This window comes from Phalacrocorax aristotelis, chromosome 6 (genome assembly GCF_949628215.1).
Source record: "Phalacrocorax aristotelis chromosome 6, bGulAri2.1, whole genome shotgun sequence".
NCBI lineage: Eukaryota > Metazoa > Chordata > Aves > Suliformes > Phalacrocoracidae > Phalacrocorax > Phalacrocorax aristotelis.
The window spans coordinates 33154526-33176209 of record NC_134281.1 but is presented as its reverse complement, the minus strand read 5'-3'; the positions used below and the strand labels follow the sequence as shown (position 1 = coordinate 33176209).

Genomic DNA, 21684 nt, shown 5'->3' with positions numbered 1-21684 from the left:
TGCAGCCAGTCGAGGGAGGTGATTGTCCCGCCCTGCTCTGCGCTGGTGCGACCTCAACTTGAGTACTGTGTGCAGCTTTGGGTGCCACAGTACATAATGGCTATAAAGCTAAGGAGGAGGAGGCCCACAAAGTTGGTGAAGGGTTTAGAGGAAAAACCATACGAGGAAAGGCTAAAGTCACTTGGTTTGTTCAGCCTGGAGAAGAGGCTGAGGGGAGACCTCATTGCGACCTGCAGCTTCCTCACAAGGGGAGGAGGGGGGCAGGCGCTGATCTCTTCTTTCTGGTGACCAACGATAGGACCCGAGGGAATGGCAGGACGATGTGCCAGGGGAGGTTTGGGTTGGATATTAGGAAAAGGTTCTTTACCCAGAGGGTGGTGGAGCGCTGGAACAGGCTCCCCAGGGAGGCAATCACAGCACCAAGCCTGACAGTATTCAGGAAACACTCAGGCAATGCCCTCAGACACATGGTGTGAATTTTGGTGCTGTCCTGTGCAGGGACAGGAGTTGGACTTGATGATCCTTGTGGGTCACTTCCAACTCAGGACATTCTATGATTCTATGATAATAAACAAGAAAGACACAACTTCTATGCTATTAAAAACATACTCTCCTGCTTAATCAGTACAAGTGACCACCTCTTGTAGTTTTACACCCTTTGTGACAAAAATTCTGCTTTTCACACCCGCCCTGCACAGTTTTGATGCTCTCATTCGATGCATGCCTTCCCCACACCTCTGCACAGCTGAAAGCAGCTCCCGCTCAGCCACCAAGGTCATGGCACTGTCCCCGAAGCCAGGCAGCTTTTGCAAGCCATTGACATCACAGAGGTGTCATCTGGCACCAAGCACAACATGGAAACGTTCCAGCCACTGTTCCGCACTTGCCGATGTAGAAACCAGGCTCAGTTTCCAGCCCGGTACTCTGCCAAGGAGTCAGGTGAGTCACAGACAAAGTGCTTCCCGACAGCCTTGCAGCTGACACCTCCCCAGCATGGCTGTGACAGTAACGCAGCTTCCATAGGGCTGGTCGCAGTCCCCAAAGGACTCAGCGGCCTGGAAGGTCTTAGACCATGTCTCCTTCAGGTAGACCGCAGCCCCTGAGCCTCATGTTTCTTTTGGGGATGGGGATGGCATCAGAGAGGATCAACTGCCCAAGCAGGTGTAGCTGTCAGTACCTGGAAGTGAACTGCACAGGGCAGCAGTTGCAGGAGTTCCCCATGGCCATCCCGCTGGACACCAGGCAGCTGATTCTGGCGGCAAACAATGTCTCATACCTGCCAGCAGTGGAATTGAGTTTCTTGGCTGATTTGGTCTATCTGGACTGCAGAAAGAACCTCTTGGGGGATGACCTGGATTTCACTTTCATTGGTGTGGCCAGGCTTGTCTATCTGGACCTCAGCTTCAACAACCTCACACAGGTCACCTTCAGCACCTTCTCACACCTCCTCAGCCTGGTGGTGCTAAAGATCTCAGACAATCCCAAACTTGTGGCCATCGAGAAGGATGCTTTCGCCAACAACACCTGGCTGAGGCACCTGGATGTGAGCCGGACAGGCTTAACGTTCCTTGACACCAGCACCGTCCGGGACCTGCCCAACCTGAGGTTTCTGGGGCTCAGTGACAACCTGTGGCACTGCAACTGTTCCTTTTTGGACTTCATCACCTGGATGATAGAGAGCAACGTTCATTTTCCAGGTGAGGGCTGTGTGAGCAGGACCTCTCTCCCCCCTACTCTTGCAGATCTGTGTGGAACAGAGGGCCCTCTGTTGTCTTTCCCAAAACTTCGGCTCACAGGGCTGTGACACTGCATGTCAACTGGGGGTCCCATCTTCTGGTGTTGCACAAAACACAGATCGGAGCAGCTGGGTTACATGCGCTCCACCCACTGTGAGTCACACTTGCTCAACTCCTCAGGACAGTCAGGGAAGTGTAGCCTGCAGCTAGGACATTGCTGCTGCTCTAAAATGCCCAGCTCTAGCCTCAGGAGGTGTCCCTGTGCCTGCAAGCTGCAGCACCCCATGGCTGCAGTGCCAAGAATGAGGAGCCCAACATGGCTCTGGGGAGAGCTGTGCTGGGAAAGCCGCCGGGCTGAATTTCCTGCGTTGTCTCCATCTGCTCTGATCGTTTGGTGGTGCTGCAGTACCAGCAGGTCTGTTCTGACTTGCTTGGGGCAGCCTCTCCATCCCTGAGCTCTCCACCGTTCGGCCAGTGTCCCCTTCACTTCCAACACCTCCCGCTAGCCTCTTCCCACACAATGTGCCTGGCAGGCAGACCTCATTCATGCAACCTGTACAGCAGTTCTGCTCCATGCTGAAAGCAAAGCCGGGTTGAAGGCCAGCCAGCTCCTCTTCTGCTCCCATCTCTCACTGACAGGGCCTCCAGGAAAAGGTTGGGTAGTGTGGAAGCCAGTGAGAGTTTAGCTGCTGACTTCTGTGGGGTCACACCCTGCTCCCCACTGACCTGTTTCCATACATGAAGAGTGAACACAATGTCCTTTGCCTTAAGATCATGGCAGCTGTTGTCGTGGGACAGATAGAAATTACAAATCCTGCAACCTCCAGCTGTCATGGTGCTCCTAGTCCTCAGAGCGGGTGATCCTCCGTATCAGACTGTGACCCAATGCTTAGAAGTCAGTGAAGTTTGCTGTTCCTGTGGGAGCTCTGCTTTGGGTCGCAGATTAAATTTGATTGACAGAATGCAAGTTGAGCTCAGAAAAGTGTCTGTATCCTTATGACTGGGAGGATCCGTGGTTCCCACTCTTCCTCCAGCACCGCAGAGCAAATTGGCTCTGTTTTACTTTAAGTTGTCCAAAATAAAAAATGCATGTGCGCTGTAAGTGAGCGCTGAGTCCCATGGGCTGCAGCAGCGCAGCGCGGCTTGTTTCTGAAAACAGGGTCTTCAAGACTTCTTTCCTTACGTCACCTGGGATGCCAAAATCAGCTGTTCCCCATCATACCGAGAGAGTCTGCAACTGGGCCATGGAGCCTGAGCGTTCATGAGGCAGGGTAGTCACCAGTTCCCTTTCCCAGAAAAACACTGGTCCCAAGGGCAAAGCTTTGTTCTGCAGCTGCAGCACATGAACTTGATTTTCCAAACTGAAAAGGAACACAGTGCAATGCATACTCGTGAAGAAAGCTCGGTTTTCAGTAATGCAGGACACAATGGTGAGAGAGAGCTTCCAAAGAGGAATTGTTTGAGGATGTCTGTCCCTCAAATAAGAAAGGGGCACAAAGAGCCCCAGGGGAGGAAAGGGAAGGGCAAATGGGAGCTGGTGTTAGGACAAAGATGAATTAAGGACATCTCTGTGTCTTACCATATGTACTAAACTCCCTATAGAGAGTAAAGTTTTTTATTTTCCTCGTACATGTTACAGGCAGTTATGGAACAGTGTAAAAAAGCATGGTTCTTAGTAGTAAGACTGGAGATAACACACTGAACCCTGCAACAGGAGAATCAAGCTCACTGCAGGAAATATGAGAGGGTAGGAATAGGAGAGGCAGTGGCAGCAAAGACTGGAGGTATGAATATGGATCCCTGCGCCATGCTCTGGAACTTGGGAAAGCCAAAGAAAGCAGGGAGCCCACAGGGGCTGCTCTACTTCCCTGCTGTGTTGGGCTTTGCTGTGTCCTGGTGGGATGCTATGGGTGAGTCTGCAAGAGGCTGTGTGCCACCTGGGACTGGTGCGAGGGCTGTGCAAAGCTTTCACGCTGCCGGTAAGTGTACACAGGTTGGACAACCTGTATCACAAACACCCACCTGCCTTTAGGCAGGAAAGGCAGCTCCCTCTTCATCAGGACCAGGTGGCCCTTAAACCGAGGGTTGAGAGAGGAGCTGACAGCTCCAGTGCAAGGGGACGTTGGGACAGAGCCCTGAAATCTGCTGCAAGCAGATCCCCATCCTGGCCTTTAAAAGGCTGCTGCTGCTTCACAGAAGACTTGCACCAGTGTTTTGGGCTCAGCTGGACCTGTGCAGTCTAGGTGCTGACATGAAGTTGCCCAAATCTAGATGGATTTGGGTAATAGCGAGATAAAAGCTCTCCAGTTATGTTCAGCACAATGAGAGATACCAGCATGAACAGCCACTGCAGCTGTATCACTCAGTAATATATGATGTAGTGTAATGCAATATGATATAAATCCCCTGTAGCTTGTTCCTCTCCACTGCTCCCCTTCCCTCAGGCCCATCCGTCCAGTGCATCAAGCAGTGACCAGCCTGTGCCTGGCACAGCAACCGTGTCTGGTCCAGGGAGTTCAAAACCTGCAGGGGAAGGAGAGAGCTGTGCCTCAGGGCGCTCTGTGCTTCTACAGGCACCGAAAGGAGGCGGCTCTTTTACCACTCCTGGCCTTCGCTAAGTTCAGAGGGAAAAGCCAGCATGTTTTATCACTGCGTATATTACAGTATGACAGGGCACAGTCATTATTTCAGTGGAACTGAATCCTTGACAAGTTTCCTCTTCCTCTCTTACAGGGCAGCTGAGGCTATGCCCAACTGCAAACCACTCCAGTTGTCAAATGTGACTCCCTGCGCGCAAGCCTCATTATTTCAGCATAATTTAGGCTATGTCACTTCAGAAGGTGTTTGCGGTTAAAAAAAAATGAAACACAAGTGCTCTTACATTAAAATAAACGTGCTCAATCAGCAGAGATGAACAGTGCAGGTACAGCAGTTTGCCGCAGTGGCATAATCCAACAGGCAATATTTCCCTATGAACGCAACACCAGGGAAACCATTCTGGCAGCCTGGGCATTGTGGTTTGGCAAGGATTTGGCAAGGGTTTGCCTGTGTGATTTTACCTAAGCCACAGAGGGAGAGGGGTGTGAAGTCTGTAGACATTTTTCAGGAGTTTAGCAAACTCTTCCAACATTTTTCTAGCAGGACTCGTGTTCATTAATGCTTGAGACACAGGCAAGAGAGTCTTGCTTCTGCTTTTCTGTCTGCAGATGCTGACAACATCACCTGCTACACCCCAGAAGGCCTGCGTGCCCTGAAAATGCCTGCAGTGGAGGCACAGCTCCACTTCAACTGCCTGACCCAGCTATATAAGCAAGACTACATCTTTCTGTGTCTCATTGGCTTCTGCATATTCTTTGCTGGCACAGTGGCAGCCTGGCTGGCTGGCATTTATGCTGTTATCTACAAAGTCCACACTTCAAAGGGAGAGGAGGGGGAGGAGGAGGAAGACACAGTCACTTAGGATCAGCCCTACAAATCCTTCTGAATTCCTGTCATGGGAACTGAAGGCAGGCCCTTCCTGCCTGAATTCCCACATGACGTCCCACTCTATATGCTATTTTTTTTTGAAGTGAAATAAAACTGCAAGAGAAGAAAGTCTCTGTGCTCCAGTTTCACTCACTGTGCTACCTCCACTTGTCTTCTTCAACTGAGACTCAGGACATTGGCAAAATACTTGTTCTCGAGGGGCACAAGAGGTGTGCACAGTGCCAGGCATTTACACTCCCGCTTTACCATGAGACCACAGAAGAGCAGGGTCAGCGTGGGGCCTGTCCGGTCATAGGGACAGGCTTGAAGAGGGACAGCCCAGGGTACAGGAAAGGCCCTGGTGCTGTGCTGTAGCCGGGGACTTCACCAAGGCCTTTTTGACCCGAAAGCCCAGCAGAGCTTATTGGGACCAGTCCAGATAGATCACTGGAGCCCCAGGGAATCTGAGAACTTTCTGCTATGGAAAGGCAGGTATGTGAGCAGGGCGATGAAAACCAGGACTTTGAGGGACCCAGGATCCCGCTGGGTCTTGCTTTCTTCCCCATTACACTGACGACAGCAAAAGACACCATCTCTCCCCCTGCGGCCAGACCCCCTGTACCTCCACTGGTTTATGCACATTTACAGAACTGGAAAGTCCAGCTCCAGTTTTGTATCTCATATCCCTAAAACTGGTTTTTTTTAAATGTAAAAAATATTATGTACGCACTCCGAGTATTCTTGGAAATGGCTTGTGTTTCAATGCCAAAGTCCCAGGGCTGCATATACAGCCCAGAATAAAGGGAGGTGTAAATAAGATCCTTCATATCACTAAGGCTGGTCATTGCCAAGAGAAGTATCCGCTTACGTGACCGAGTACAGCAACTCCACGTGTGCAACACTGGCTTCTTCATTCACTACTAGCGGGATCGGGTGAGATAAAAGGGAAAGCAGAAGATTTTGGGCAAGCATGGTATAATTTACCATAGTGTCTTAGAGCCATTAAACCGTAGGCTGTGAATCAAAGCTGTCAAAGTGTGACAGAGGTGGTTAGGAGCGGACACGGCAGCGCAGCCTGCTGAGGGTGTGTGTGTGCTGGGGACACGCATGCAGCGCTACTGGATGGGACCGATGCCCCCTCAGCGGCGTGCTGGGACGCCGGCACGGCAGAACCCTCCGCACAGCCCCAGGCCCCCGTGTCAAATCCTCCCCTCGACAGACGAACCTCAGCGTCCGCCTCCCCCGGCAGCGCGGGGGCGGCCGCTGCGGGGACCCGCCCGCGGGCGGTGCTGCCGCCAGAGCCGGCCCCGCTGCCGCAGCGTCCTGGGCTGCTCCGCGCCGCGGCTGAGGGTGAGTACGGGCCGGGGACCCGCAGCTCGCCCCTGCGGGAGCGGCGGGGCGGGGGCACGGGCGGAGCTCGGATGCTCCGAGTGCATGCTTACCCTGATTATCCTGATAGGTGGTAAAGAAAATATCGCAGGCGCTTTGCCCCCCCGGCCGCGAGTGCGGGCTGCGGGGGAAGGGGCCCGCAGGATGAGCGGAGCGCGGCGGGGCCCTGCCTGCGCCCCAGCTTGCTTAGTCAGTGTGACCCCGCAGGGCTTGCGGGGAGCGCTGCCTCGGGAGCCAAGCCTGTACGCTCACCTGGCACCGGAGGGGACGAAAGGCTCTCCTGCCCTCAGAGAAAGTCTGAGCTTGTCTCTGGTAGTCTGGTCAGAATCCAAGCACGGGGAGACATAATCGGCTTTGCTGACTCATAATAACTGTAGCGTTAGGGCAAGCTTGGTAAGAACCCTTATTCCGGAGTAAAGGCACGCCCGGGAGCTCCTTCGCTACAGCTCCCAGTCTGTGCTGTGTCATGCTCCAGAATCTTGATCGTGTGGCTGCTGCCTGAAACATTGCTGTGTGGAAGATAAAAATTCAGTCTTGTGCACCGTGCCGATGCTTGTCAGCAGAGTCCTTGCAGCTGTGGGCAAAGGTTGCTGAAATGCACAAGGCACCAGAATCCGGAAAGAGCTGCCAGGCATGCAATCAGAGGGAGGCTGAAAGTTCTCTGAAGTGCTTTATATGGCTCCACATTACTTGAGCAAAGGCTTGCAGTAGAGTTTTATACCTGTAGCGTAACAGTAGCAGCTTTATAAAACACCTGGCCTAATGCTTTGCTGTGACTGAATCGTGCTCTTTACTGCTAAGATAAAATCCCAGATTATAATTTACCACTGTGAAGATAAAATGCCTTGTCCTTGCCGGCAGGTGGGTTTCTCCACCAACCTTGTAATTTGAAGGGGCGAATGTGACCATCAACCTGCCCTACCGGCTGGGAACGTGTTGCATTTCCAGTGTCCCATCTCTCAGGCACTAACCCCTGTACATGTGGGCACAGCTGACATTTCTTAGTAACTTGAGGTTTTGAATGTTCTTACTGATAATTGTCTACCAAACTTCATGCAGACAAAGCCAGCTGTTGTCTTCACCTTGCTCCATCAATAATAATCCCTTTGCACATGAGAAGTAAAAGATCCCCTGTGAGGGGTGCTGGCACTGTTGCAATAGGAAGGCCGTTTGTACCTATCCTGTGGTGTGGCCCATTTTCCCCCACGCTGGCAGATTGTGTTGGTGGAACAGCGCAGGAGACACCAAAACCTTGTTACATCACGGAAGCACCAGGTGGAGGTAGGCATCAGCTGGTGTTTGCTTTGGAGAGGGTCTCGTCTCAGTGCTGGAGAGAGGTCTATGCTGTCTTCTGCTGTGCTGCATCACACAGCACCATCTTGGGTCACACAGACAGAAAACATCTGAGGTTTGGGATCATGCAAGAGAACCAGTGCCAGGTGATTGTGGGGAAGGGCCCTCATGCTCACTTGCAGCCAGTGAGGGTGCCGGTGCGCTTGGGGTCGAGCACCTCCCAGCAGTGCAGGCTGATGCCAGGTCCAGCAGATGGAGAGCAGGGAAGAGGGAGAAGCATGCAATGCAGCCTTGCTGCAGGGCAGCGTGGTGGAGGCTGCTGGATGCGCCTTCTGCCCTGTGCTTCCGTCTCAGGCCTGCAAGGAAGTGCAGAACTGTTAAATGCAAACCACACAGGCCCTGGTGTCTCCTGGATGGCAGACTTGCTCGTGCAGATGTTGGTAGATGCCAGCAGCTGCGTGTCGCTGGGGGCTGTTCCCTGACTTGTGACTCTGAGAGGTTTCCTTGAAGCTACAGGGGTGAGCATTGCTCGTCTTGCCAGTGCCTCTTCACTGAAAAGGTTCGGTTATTGTCGCAATTGTTGTGGTGGTTGTTATTATTATTTATGCAAGGATGGCCTTAGTAGTTCAAACTAACAGTTCATGTAGTACAGGTCCTTTCAGCTCGGGATTTCTGAGCCAGTTCTAGTTTGTATTATAATTGCCAGTTTACCTCTCATTCCCAGAGCTTGCCCAGTTTCCCCTTGAGTTATGAAAACTGTTTGCACTCACAACATCCCTCAGCAGGTAGTTCCACAGGTCTGTTTCCTCCTGCATGAAAAAACACCCCTTTTGGTTTGTTTTGAACCTGTTTCCTGACTTCATTGGTGGCCCCAAGCTCTGATGTTGGATGTGACTGTGAACAATCAGTTTCTGTCCACCTCTCCAGAGCATCCCTGTGGGCACAGCACTGTCAGTGAGGTCGTGGGACTTCGCCAGCCACAGCCGGAGCTCTGCTGTTGGCTGTAGTCCTGCTCTGAGCCAGAGGCTGGACTAGGGTCCTCCAGACACTGCCTCCCACCAACACTTCAGTGACTTTAAGGCTTGCTTGACAGGAACTGAGCAGAGAGCCCTTGGTTTGTGCTGCTTAACACGCAGCAGGCACCAAGAGGTGAAAATTCCCCAACTCACCGTTTCTCCCTTCCTTCAGCCAGTCCCTGTACTGGGAGGTCTTGGGTCCACGCTCCGCAACTCTTCCACACACGCACTTCTGCGTGTTGTGAGCTCCTGCTTCTCCAGTCACACCCCAAAATACTAACGGGCTCTTTTTCTGACAGCACCAGGATGGCTGTTCTCTCAAAGGAGTATGGCTACGTCATCCTGACGGGGGCCGCCAGCTTCGTCTTGGTCACATACCTGGCAGTGAAAGTGGGCAAGGCCCGCAAGAAGTACAATGTGGAGGTGAGTGCTCAGGCTGAGGGAATGGGAAGGTCGGAGCCGGACTGCAGGGGATGTTGCTGACAAGCTAGGTGACACCTTGCTTGTTTTTGGGTGACCTGCTGCCACTTCCTGCCCCACCACACGATGCAGAAGAGATGGAGCTGCTATTCTGTCTCTTCAGACTGGAGCAGGCAGCGTAACAGAGCTTGGGGTTTGGCAGATTAGGCGCTTGGCACCGAGCCGAGACGGCTGAAAGCACAAGGCTTTGACTTGTGGAAACACTGATGAACAAGAAACCACACAGCCCTTTTTCCTGCAAAGAAGGCTAATGTAGCATTGGGGGCAAAGGGATCGAGGTGGAACAAAAGTGACAGGAGGGTTTCTCAAGCTCAGAGGGAGCATACGAGCCCTGTCACAAGAAGTATTTCAAAGTGACCTTCCCTCGGCATCCATCGAGGAGCCCTGTTTGCCGGGCAGGGCTGTGGGCTGGGTGGGGACAGCCAGTCCTGCCTGTGAGTCAGGGCGATGGCACGCAGAGGCTGCGGTGCCACTCGGCTCTGAGTGCAAACACTCCTGTGCCCTTTTCCCAGGTCACTCGGGGAAGTGGCAAGAAGGGGTGGGTGCAAGGACAGCCGTGGGTGTGTGCTGCAGGCCCCGGCTGCCTGCTAGGGTGACCCCGCTCCTCCTGCATGAAGTCGGGATTGTAGCGAACACGCTCAGTACATGTGGCATGCGGAGCACTGGATTTCAGGCTGGGAGAAGCCTCTGCAGCAAAGCAGCAGCTCTGGCTGGCTGCTCAGCTCTGCAGCGGTGAGGAAGGCAGCGTCCTGGGCGATGGCAGCTGCCAGCTACCTAGAGGAGACATGACGGGTCAGTAACACTGCTTTGCTCTCCCCTCCACAGGGATGAGATTTAAACAGGGTCACCCCATACCTGGCTATCTTCTCTTCAAAGCAGGGCCACCTCAACAGTACTGGACTTCTGGGAGTTCAGGAAGTGGTCGGAGGCAGGCAACAAATTTCAGCAAAGCAGTTGTGTGCCATGGGGCAGGAGACAGGCTCTAATTTGCCAATGCAAGTCAGTCTTGCAAGCGCGCATGCAGCTCAGGGCTCCCTGGGGAACGGTGCTGCAGGGCATACTCCTCACTGCTGGACAACAGGCTCCCAAGCCCAGACTGCGCTTGCTCATGTTTTGCTGCTGGTTTGTTTTTTTGGCAGTATCCAACCATGTACAGCACAGACCCTGAACATGGGCATATATTCAACTGCATCCAGCGTGCACACCAGAACACGTAAGTACCACATATGAATGCAGGCTTTGAAAATACACAGGGCTGTGGAGCAGGGCCTACAGCCAGAGACTCGCTGCTGCCGAGTCCTTGGGTTCAGGCTCAATGCCTGAGGAAAGCACATGGCCATGTAATGCCTAGCAGTAAGGCTGTGCTGCCTCCTTACCATGCCTTAAACCATAAGACGGGGCTGTGAAGCAGCCTCCTCTTCCTCAGTGCCCAGCTCTTTGAACCCATGGGTGGACCTGAAGACACCGGAAGTATTGTTTCCAGAAGAGCCTATCTAAGGGCTGCTGATTGTATTGCCCAGATCTCTCTGGGGAGAGGCTAACGTGGACCAGGCTGCAGCAGCACATCAGGGGGATGCTGGGAGGAACAACAGCTCCTGGGGTTGCTTAAGTAGTATTTAGCAGTGGCTTAGGGCACAAAACAGAAAGAGTGGGTAGGTGGGTGGCCTTGGAGAGGCACAGATGGAGGGGAAGCCCCCTAAAAGTCCGTGCACACTCAGATTCCCTCTTTTCTCCATCTGTGGCCACAGCATTGAGCACAGCTCTCCTGAGCATGGGGACTCCTAACAGTCAGGCCCAACAGAGACTTTGGCAGGGGATGCTCGCAGCTTCTGTGTTTCTGGAGTTTCCTCTTTGTAATGAACTTGAGCACAAACACTACCTCCGTGCTTTTATTTTCAGATTGGAAGTTTACCCTGCCTTCCTGTTCTTCTTAGCCACTGGTGGAGTCTACCACCCGGTAAGTGACACCTTGGTGCAGGTCTGCATGGCTGAACTCTGCTCCTGCTCCCTGACTTGGGGAGGGAAGGGGGTGGGCAGAAGCCAAGCTAGCCCCTCTGGAGGCAGCAGGCTGCTTCACTGGCCACATCATACTTCACAGCTGTGCCCCTTCTGAAAACGTACCTGTAGAAGGTCTTGTGCAGGGGAATCACAAGTATTTACCGAACTCATTACTGCTGCTTTAGCTTTAGACTCCTTTCCTTCCCCTGAGGGTGCCTTGTTGGACAAACCAAAACATTTGCAGCCTCCAGCCCATGAGCAGGAAGAGTCCCTCCAACCTTGCCTGGTTCTTCCAAGCCCTGCAGAGTCCTGCTGGGCTTATAGCAGTGCGACTCAGCAGCTGGTTGCATGGAGGACAGGAACCCTTTTTCCCCCCTCTAAGCACACTTTCATGAACATTTTACCTGATAAGAATAGATGGGGAACATGTTGATCTTCCCACGCACTTCTACCACCAAAGGAGGTGTGCTAACTATCAAAAAACCACCTGGATTACTTTTAACTGAAAGATGCAGACAGCTCATGAGGAGGCAGGCATGTGGGAGAGGCCTAAACTAGTAGCTCTTTTCCACCAATACACAAATCAGATTGTTCTTGAATATTCCTTTTCAGAGAGGGAAGGAAGCAGCATAGGCAAATCTGGCAAACTGGAGCCATGTTGCAGCAAGCTCTAAGTTAGGCGGCAAGGTTTTTCACACCTCCAACAGGAAATCTGCTGCCTGTATAACTTAAGCATTTCTTCCTTGGAAAGAGCTGTGCTGCAGAACAGCAAGGCTCTACCTCCCCATAGGCACCATCCTCCTGTTCAAAACTCACCCTAGCACACTGCATCAGTCACCCACCTCCCCCAGGCTGACTCCCAGTTGTCCTAGCATGGTCAGGACCCACACTGTAGCTGGTGGTTGCTTCTTTGAAGCAGGGCTGCTATAACAACTAAGCACATGCAAGTAGCCAGTCTCCACAAGCTTTAACACTTTTCCTTTCTCTCTAGCGGATTGCCACAGGGCTTGGCATCACCTGGATCCTTGGGAGAATCCTTTATGCCCATGGCTACTACACAGGAGGTAGGTCTTTACCCTGTAGCACACACCAGGTGATTGGAAACTTGTGCCTCCTACAGCGGCCTCAGGGCTTATATTAAAGAGGCACTGTAAAGCTTCCAGTCAGGATGTAGAGAAAAGGGTGGAGGTCCACATGCTGGTGTCTCTGCAGTACACTTTTCCTACTGATAGGAAGAGCATTAATCTAATAATAGCAGAGACTGAGGGTATGTACGTGGCCCGAGCTGGTGCCTGCTGTTTTGCTTTGAGATTTATCCCTGGTTCCTGCTCCCTCTAATTTTCAGGAACGGCTACTCTTTCAATGATGGGCTGCTGAACTGAAAACACACGTCTTTTTTCCAGATCCAAAAAAACGAATGAGAGGGGCCATCGGTTCAGCTGCACTCATTGGGCTGGTGGGCACAGGCGTGTATTCAGCTTGCCAGCATCTCGACTGGATCTGACCATTGTGATGGCTGCCAGGGAAACTAAAGGGATTTTTGTTTTGTTTACTTTGGAACATTTCATTTGTTGGGTTTTTTCGCCCCTCCATTTAATAAAATGAAGTTGTCAATTGTGTATTTTCATTCTAAAATTACAGAGAGCTTTCTTAAGAGGTTTTGTAGAACACTAGAACAACTCTGGGTTTGTAGAACTACAGAAATCTGCCTATCAGGCAAACAGCTTCTAGCTTTTATGATTTTGGTGACCAAAAAGCCATCTTGCAATCATTTGTTTAACCCACTCAGCAACAGCCCTGCTCTCTATCAGGCTACATTTCTGCACCCCCCAATTCATGTCACTCTTGTGTAAGATGTTCCAAACAGAATTAATATTTATTTCATTGCTAAAAAAAAGATGTAGGCAAACATTTAAAGTTGTTGCTTCATCATGTTTATAAAGAAGAGTAGGTCTATAGGAAGGAAGTCAAATAGCTTTCACTAAAGATAGGCAGCGGTCTGTCCTATGCTGGAGCTTCCACTGAGGGTGGAAGGTAATGGGGTTCAAGGCACACAGCAGGAGAAGCAGCCTGGGCCGGCCCTCTGCCACTGGCAAGCCTCTGGTTACACCTATGTAGCTGCACGTGCTGCTGCTGCAAGCCACATTGCTACATCCTTCTCCAAGGTTCCCATGTTCTACCAGATCAGACAGATCAGGCCCACAGGTTGAGCCCTGTGCGTACATTCCCCCTTGCAGGAGCAGGGTGGCTAAATGCTGCTCCAGCTACGCTCCCCCCCAGACACTTACAATTTTAGAGCACTTTATTGCTGTGTAAATGATCCACATCTCTGGCTGCCGGGCTTATGCTCCCTTGAGCAGGCCCCAGAGCCACTAAAACACAGATTCCACATCACCCATCTCCACGCAGACAGTCTTCAGCTGCGAGTAGTACTCGATGGCTGCCCGCCCGTTCTCTCTGCCAAATCCTGCAGGGGCAAGCCAGAAGTGAGAACACAGCTCTAGGCAGTGCCAGGTACCACTCATACCCCCTGTAACTGGCATGCAGTCATACCAGGGAAGGTCAAACAGAGCTCACCTGATGCCTTGTATCCTCCGAAAGGCAGCTCCACAGGGCTGATGTTGTAGTTGTTAATGAAGCACATCCCAGCCTTGAGAGCAGCCACTACTCTGTGAGCCTTCTGGATATCCCTGCAGGAAAAGGGCAATTCAGCTGGATCCCTTCCCATTCATCCCCTCCTCCCCTGCCAGCTGACAACCCTCGAGAGAAAGGACAGCAGGTCACAGTGGTTTTTGGAGCCCGACCTGCCCTACTCTCTCTCTGCCTGCTCAAAGGATGTAGCACCTATTCCCAAGGACACTCAAAATTGCATTTGATTTGAGAGCAGGACAAGGGCAGCGGCAAAGCAGACTACAGCAAGCAGCGAACAGCCGTCTTTGTGCGCTTTCAGCAGCGCGGCAGGCTCCCAGTGCACATCTCCTGGAGATGCAGGAAGGCAGGCAGCAGGCCAAGTGCAGGCTGGAAGTAGTCCGAAGGACAGCTGGGCCTGCATAACCCCTCAGGAAAAACTATGGGGAGACGTGCAGTCACGTAAAAAAGTTCCTTTTTGGCAATCCCTTGCTCCACCTTTTCCGGAAGAGGGTATCCATGCCCATGCCAGGCACTGCACGAGGAGCACCAAGTTGCTGCAGTGTTTCCCTTCTCCTCCCCTCCCTAGACCACTTCCACACCAGACACGCTACCCAGTCATACCTGGTGAAGACACCACCTGCCAGGCCAAATTTGGTGTTGTTGGCTCTCTCCACAACCTCCTCCTCCGTGTCAAATGGCAGAATGGACATGACAGGCCCGAAGATCTCTTCCTTCACACATGTCATGTCATCTGTGCAGTTCCCTGGAAGCATGGCAGAGCACACGTCCTTCAGGAGGAAGAGTCAGCAGAACAGCCTGTGCATTCAGCAACCCTCACAGCCTTCAACACAGCACTCAGCACTGCACAGCCCCCCTGGCTTGGCTAGCAGAGGAGCAAGTCCCATTCTGCATCTCAAGGCAGCAAAGGCACTAACTGTACGTATACTGACAGACCCTCCAGCAGCAGAGATTTCTCTGGACACAGTTCCTAGGTGCCTCAGCTCTCTCTAGTACGCCCATACCAGTGTCTGTCCGCACTGTGGATGTACACAGAGATAGGTCACACCCAACACAGCTTTCTCTAGAAGAAACTCCCCAACATCCACATAAAAGACTGCAGTATCATGAATAGGAAGGACCATACCTAACACACAGGGTCGCATGTAGTAGCCATTCTTCAGCTTCAGGTCATCTGGCACGAACAGGTCCCCACCACACAGCACCTCTGCCCCCTGAAAAAGAGCAAGCAGAAGGTAGGCAGGCACATCCAGGAGCATCCAGGCTAAAATGGCTACATCTAGTCATATATCTAGTGCTGACATTTAAAATATCTTTACGCTTTACAATAAAACCTGGAGAAAAAACTAAAAAGCCTGGGTAGATCTTGTTGCTCTTCCAGAGATCGTTTCCAGCAGCTTGTAAATTTGTCCTTTGATCCTTAGTAGACTCTATGCAACCAAAAAAACTGGAACCCAAGTGAGGTAACAGCCAAGTGTGCAAGGTATCACCACAACTTATAACTGGCCCAAACATTATGGATTATCCCATTTTACACGCTGCCATGCTGGGTATCTCACAACTTCTAAAACTGGCAACATCAGGATATGAAAATCCATGTCACCTTCAGTGCTGATTCAGAGATGTGCACTGGGTGACTTCTAATCTAGTGGCTGAAGACATCTACTGAGTAATTCAACCACAACAAAAAACCAGCCTAAGTGGGAAGGCACGGGGCAGCTGCTGGTCTGTTTGTCTAACAAGTAGGAGACATGCTGGGGCAGTCACAAGGCAGCATCACAACCTCACCTGCTCCTTTGCCTGCTTGATAAAGCCCTGGACACGATCCAGGTGGGGCCGGTTGATGAGGGCTCCCATCCGTGTGTCTTCCAGAAGTGGGTCTCCAATTTTGATTTTCTGGGTACGTTTCACCACCTCCTTTGTGAAGACATCCAGTATCTTCCTCTCCACAAACACGCGCGTGCCATTGCAGCACACCTAGGATACAGGACAGATTGCTCAGAACAAGACACACAGCACCCCACAGTCCTCCCCTGCTTGGGTCCTGCCACAAAGGCTCTCAGCAAAGCCCCTCCACAGCTGCTAAAACAGCTAACTTGTCCCCGAGGACAAAGAAGACTAGATTACCCTGCTGCTCATGACTGCACTGAACAGTCCATGCTGGACGTAGTGGTACTGATGCCACCAGGTGGCAAAAACGCACCAAGTCACCAGCAGGAGAGAACTTCAGCAGCCTTTTCAGTTCCTGGAGACGACCCTGGTAAGCCAATTTGCTCGCAGGATTACACAAGACCTGCAGCACATGTGGAGATCCCGAATTTGGGGCGGACAGAGCCCCATCGGGCTGTGATTCAGCACACCAGACTGGAACCTGCTGCCCCTCCAGAGGACACCAGCACAGCCTCTTCTGACCTCTGTGTGCCAAACTGGAGCCCAGGGCACAGGATCCGCTGCCAAGCTGGGTACCCAGTGCTAGAGAGGCTCCACTTCTGGGACGGACAGGGCATCAGTTAAGGCACCCTCCGCTAGGACACCCTGCACCAGCTTCTGCTAGGGCATCCCTTGTGATACTGCACAGGGAAACATGGCAAGATGGGAGCTTCAGGGCATCCCTCACTATGCAAGGTCACAAGCTAGCTCTGCTGCCCAATTCTCAAACAACCCCACCACACTGGGGAGGACCACTTCTACCCCACGGACACAAACCTCGCCTTGTGTGAGGAAGTTGGCCATGAGGGCTCCGTTCACAGCATTCTCCAAGGCACAGTCAGAAAAGATTATAAGGGGGGATTTTCCCCCCAACTCCAGGGTGACTGGTTTGATCCCTTTAGCTGCCATCTCCATGATCTGAGGAAAACAAGGACAGAAGAGACCAGTGACCCATGCTAAATGGGAGGCTGGCACAGGGAGGTCAGAGACACCCAAGGGGAGAGCTCCCGCAGGGCCCTTCACCAACAACAGAAGCAGCATGAAGGGCAAGCTGGGTTTCCTAAATGTGTTTAGTTCAGACTGGAGACAGTCTCAGAGGGTTGGGGGTTTGTTTTCTTAAAAATAAAAGCAATGAAACCTGAGGAGTCATTTGCAGGAAGTCTCACGCTCAGCGTAAGCCCAGAGGACAGCTGTAACAGCAGCTGTGTCACTGCACCCCACAGGTACACACACGTAAGGAGAGTTCAAGGGGCAACATTTCCCCTCTCTTAAATACAAGTTTATTTTTAAAGGTCTTTTTAGGGAATTCTAATTTTTTTAAGAATAAATTGAGGATGAGAAATTCACAGAAAGTAACCCCTTGCTTAAAAACAGGAAGTTGTATGCAGCTAAACTGAACTATTACTGCCAGAAGTGCTCACCCATTTTCCCAGTGCTGCTCCCTCTTCCCCACACAGATACCCACTTTAGCAGCTCAGAGACTTCACTGCAACCAGGGGCTTAACAAGTAAGATGACCAAGGGTCTCCTCCGAAAGGACCGAGTGCCTAAGCTGATGCCCAGTGGGCTAACTGAAGCCCCAGTGTAACCCTGTATGTGCAAGCTCCTTGCTCAGACCCAAAAATGCCAGTTTGCAACCCATCTTTACCAGTGTTGTACACAAAAGCTCAAGGAGGTATCAACGTCCATAACACACCAGGAAGGCTGGCACGACAGACCCCTTGTGTCCCTGAGTGAGAAGGTGCCTTTACCTTGATGCCAGTCGGCACGCTGCCAGTGAAAGAGATTTTGGCCACATCTGGGTGATGACAGAGGAACTGGCCTGTGGCCACTCCACCCTGCACCACATTGAAGAGCCCTTTGGGCACACCGGCCTCCGTGAAGATCTCTGCCAACCTCACCACTGAAATGGGGGTGAAGGGAGAGGGCTTGAAGACCATCGCGTTGCCTAGGGGAACCCAGACAGAGGCAAGGTGGGGTTAACAGCCAAACTGCTTTAGGGAAAAGAACAACAACTAACCAAGCCACCCCCCACAATGAGTTTGTCTCAACAGATTGCTGAAGATCCCACACCAAGAAAGGAGGAAACAGTTTCAGCTGAATACTGCAACCAGTGAAAGGGAGGAACTGCATGTTCCTGCTGGGAAGGGCTGGGGGAGATGGGGCTGCCGGTCCTGCACTGCAGACTTTTCCAGAGGCCTTCCTCATTCAATACAAAGCCAAGCAATTCAGCCTTTTTCCTGATGCACTCCTCCCCTCTTAGCATCTGCCATGTTCCCGCTTCCATTTCCTTTCCCTTCCTGCCACAGTAACAGCCTGAAGGTTCTGCTAATCCTTCCTTCAACACCTCCTTCAAGGTAATCCTAGACTTTATCCCCGAAATCACTCTCCCTCACAGGATCATTTGGCTTCAAAGAGAAGCTTGCACGGGCAGTGTCTCCATTACCACAAGCCAAGGCTGGGGCAGACTTCCAGCAGGCAATCTGGAAAGGGTAATTCCAGGCTCCGATCCCAACACACACCCCAAGGGGTTCTCTCCGAGTGTACCCAAAGGATCCCCCAGGAAGTTGGATGTGTTCACCTGCAAAGAAGAAAAAAAGCCAGAAGGTAGAGAAGAGCAAAGCCCACTCCTGTCTTATCAGAGCCTCAGGGGCCACATCTCGCTTTGATTGGGAGCAGAGACACACGGCTTTTCCCCCAGCAAGACCACAGAAGGTGCATAAGTGCCCACAGAGCATTAGGTAGAGATCTCTGAAAATCCTTCCAAGATCTTCAGAAAAGGGAGTGGTCCACCTCTTGGAGAAACCAACAGCAAAGATGGGCTTGTGCCATGGAAGCTACCAGGGAACACAAGCGGCAGGACAGAAAGTAAAGAGCAAACTCCGGTAACATTCTCACCAGCTAGAGAGCCTGCCAGTCCTGCGTAGTACTCCAGGCACTGCCAGGATATGTCAATGTCCACTCTGGCTTCAAAGATGGATTTCCCATTGTTGATGGTTTCCAAGGTGGCAATTTCTTCTCTCTGCTCCTGTGAGAGGCACAGGACAGTGACAACATGTTAGAGAAGCTTCTGTATAGTAGGACTCCACACAGAGGCAGCTGCTTCCCAAGCACTGAAGTCCCAAACAAGGCTCTGCCATCAGTAAGCCAGGCTCTGCCCTGAGAAATTGTCATCTCTAAAAGGTACACTCCCAACGGCTATTTATCAATTTCCCAGTGGCGGCTGATCACAGGGGAATGTTAAACAGACAGCAGCTGGGGTTCACTGCTAGTCCAATCTTGCATAACATCCCTCTTTATCTAAAAGATGAGCAAACTTGAACCGAGAAGCTGGCTCGTAAACAATGATTAGAATTCACAGAACTACACCGGGAGGAACAGCAAACAGCAAGATCAAAATGGAACGAGAGGACTTAGTGAAGGACGGACAAAGCAACGCAGCTGGGAAGCGTCCTTTAAGAGACCACCTCCCAGGCAGAAATATTACCCTGCTGCAGAAGTCTGGCAGAAGCAGAAGTCTGGCAAAAAGGAAGTTTTCTCATCACATATACACACTGGGGAAAGAAGGTCTGGTTTCTTAGCAGAATTCTGTGCCTTGATGGGGATTAACTTCCATGTCCAAGCAAACATTATCTCACAGAGCAGCCTGTGATAAAGCTAGCATATTTGTGTCCTCTCCCATGTGTATTATCGGGTGTCTAAGATAAAAACCAGCATTCCTACATTTTTTATTGCTAAAACGAGACACGCTCCAGTCATGTGACAACAGTGTCTGACAAGCTGAAAATTCAACAATGCAAATTTCATCTTTGAAATCAGTGCAGCGAAGCTTAACTGTAAGTAATTATAATAGAAATTGTTTATTTAGTCATACATAATATATGTAATATCTATTTTATATAGAATATTAATTAATTGAATAGTAATTGTAATTAGAGTTGTGTAAAGAAGTACGAGCCCTGCAAGATCTCAACTAGATGGCTTCAGTTTTATGTCTTCTAACAGAATTAAGCAGAGAAGGTACACACTGGCATTCAACAGAGTGGTAGGACCAAAGTCCTGCCCAAGGAAACTACTGTCTCTTCTGGTCAAAGGTGGGTTTCAACTCCTGCGTTCCTTCTGGAGCTCTGGAACTCCTCCTGGAAGCCCCCAACAGCCACATCAACCCACAAGAAAGCCCAGAGGCAGAACCACCTCTCTCCAAAAGGGGAGGCGAGCTCCCACAACATACCCGAATAATTCTGGCAGCCTCCAGCAGCACCCTGCTCCGCTCCATGCCAGACATCTGGCTCCATATTTTAAAGGCAGCCTTTGCACTCTGCACAGCCAGATCGACCTCCTTCTCCCCAGAGCAGAACAGCTGGCTTATCACACGACCTGGGTACATTTTAAACAGGAAATAAATCGGATGGAAATCTCAGAAAAGGGGCATAAAAGAAGATGGTTTATCTCACATCAAACCCTAAAGACTTCCGTCCAGCCACCCACACCAGGCTACAGAAACTCACGCTAAGGCTCCCACTGATTTGTAATTGGTTATAGAAGAGGTGCTGCAGTTCAGCCGGTTTGAATTAAAAGGTCTGCCATTCTCCACAGTCGTGCCCTAGTTACCAATTAGCTCCAGCTGTTACAAAATTCTTCGAGTTGGAGTTTGTTAGACTTTTACCACCAGTTTCGGAACTCTGTTACACATTCCTCAGCATAGTTAAATACTGTCTTTCTTGACATCTGCTGAAACCGAGGTATCTCCGATTAAAAACAATTTTAGAAGTGGTTAGACCGTATCCTTTGCCCAAAACCAGGCACCACTCGATTTTTTTTTGCCTGGCTGAGCGAGCTGATCTCTGCTAAAGCCCGACAGGGGCCCGCCGTGCCGGCGGCAGCCGGCAGCCCCCAGGGCAGCCCGCGCGGCGGGGGCGGTACCTGTGGCCGGCTCATACACCTCCTGGACCTGGCCGCCGTCGGCGGGCTGAACGCGGGCGCCCGCTCGGTAGTTGAGGGGCTGGCGGGTGGCGAAGGTGCCGGTGCTCATGGCGAGGCTGGGACGGAGGGCGCAGAGCCGCGGTAGCAGGTTCGCTAAGCGGCACCGCGCCAGCATCGGCCGGGCCGCCGGTGGGGTGCGGGGGAAGGAGCCCACGGGAAAGGAGCCGGCTCCCCGTGGGGCGACGCGCCGCGGGACCGCCTCCCCCTAGCGCCGCGGACCCCGCCCCCCCCCCGCGAGCGCGCGCAAGCGTGCCCGCCGGGCGGACCCCGCCCCCCCAGCTCCCCCTGGCGGCGCGGAGGTCCGACCTCCCACCACGGCGACACCGGGGAAGCTTTAAAGGTTTTGGTAAATTAAGATTCGCGAAATACGACTGCGCGCGATCGTCAGCCGAGCACCACATGAAGGGGATGTGTAGCAACAGTTTTTTGTTGGGTTCTCTTTCATTTTTTAAGTTATCCATGAAACAAAACGAAGAACATCCTTTCTTCCTCAAAACCAGAGTCTTCCTGCAGTCGTAAAGTTGTTTTTCGTTCCATTTTCTTCAAATTCAGACCTTTTAGTAGCTGTCCTCCTCAGTTTGTTATAATGGTTATCAACCCCCACAGGGAACTACTGTGTCAAGCACATGACAGGAGAAAGCAAAAGTAATACAACATATTAATAACTTTCAGACAATCTTTGGTGAAAAAGTGTGACGTGATGCAATGTGTGCAGATCTGCTGAGGAGAGTTTCTGACAGCAGCAGG

The 21684-nt window shown here is 51.7% G+C and overlaps 3 protein-coding genes across 4 annotated transcripts; 2 read left to right on the top strand and 1 right to left on the bottom strand.

Annotated features, from left to right (window-relative positions):
• The first annotated feature begins 842 nt into the window (after positions 1-842).
• On the top strand, positions 843-5278 carry LRRC52 (leucine rich repeat containing 52). The gene is made up of 2 exons (XM_075096991.1): positions 843-1697; positions 4943-5278. The coding sequence occupies exons 1-2, from the start codon at positions 1073-1075 to the stop codon at positions 5194-5196; spliced, it is 879 nt and encodes a 292-aa protein (XP_074953092.1). The 5' UTR covers positions 843-1072; the 3' UTR covers positions 5197-5278.
• A 1162-nt stretch (positions 5279-6440) lies between these two features.
• MGST3 (microsomal glutathione S-transferase 3) lies at positions 6441-12996 on the top strand. 2 transcript variants are annotated; one of them, XM_075096994.1, is made up of 6 exons: positions 6441-6551; positions 9199-9322; positions 10519-10592; positions 11279-11336; positions 12369-12441; positions 12781-12996. In XM_075096994.1, exons 2-6 carry the CDS (start codon positions 9206-9208, stop codon positions 12879-12881), a joined length of 423 nt encoding a protein of 140 aa, XP_074953095.1. In that variant the 5' UTR covers positions 6441-6551; positions 9199-9205; the 3' UTR covers positions 12882-12996. The 2 variants fall into 2 exon arrangements, with proteins under 2 accessions (XP_074953095.1, XP_074953094.1); XM_075096993.1 differs by having other exon boundaries at positions 12369-12454; positions 12793-12996.
• A 238-nt stretch (positions 12997-13234) lies between these two features.
• ALDH9A1 (aldehyde dehydrogenase 9 family member A1) lies at positions 13235-21167 on the bottom strand. Its single transcript, XM_075096990.1, has 11 exons — positions 20878-21167; positions 20186-20331; positions 18853-18982; positions 18401-18535; positions 17706-17902; positions 16733-16873; positions 15815-16003; positions 15153-15240; positions 14630-14771; positions 13955-14067; positions 13235-13844 (listed from the first exon to the last, which is right to left on the bottom strand). Exons 1-11 carry the CDS (start codon positions 21050-21052, stop codon positions 13750-13752), a joined length of 1551 nt encoding a protein of 516 aa, XP_074953091.1. The 5' UTR covers positions 21053-21167; the 3' UTR covers positions 13235-13749.
• Positions 21168-21684: the final 517 nt, after the last annotated feature.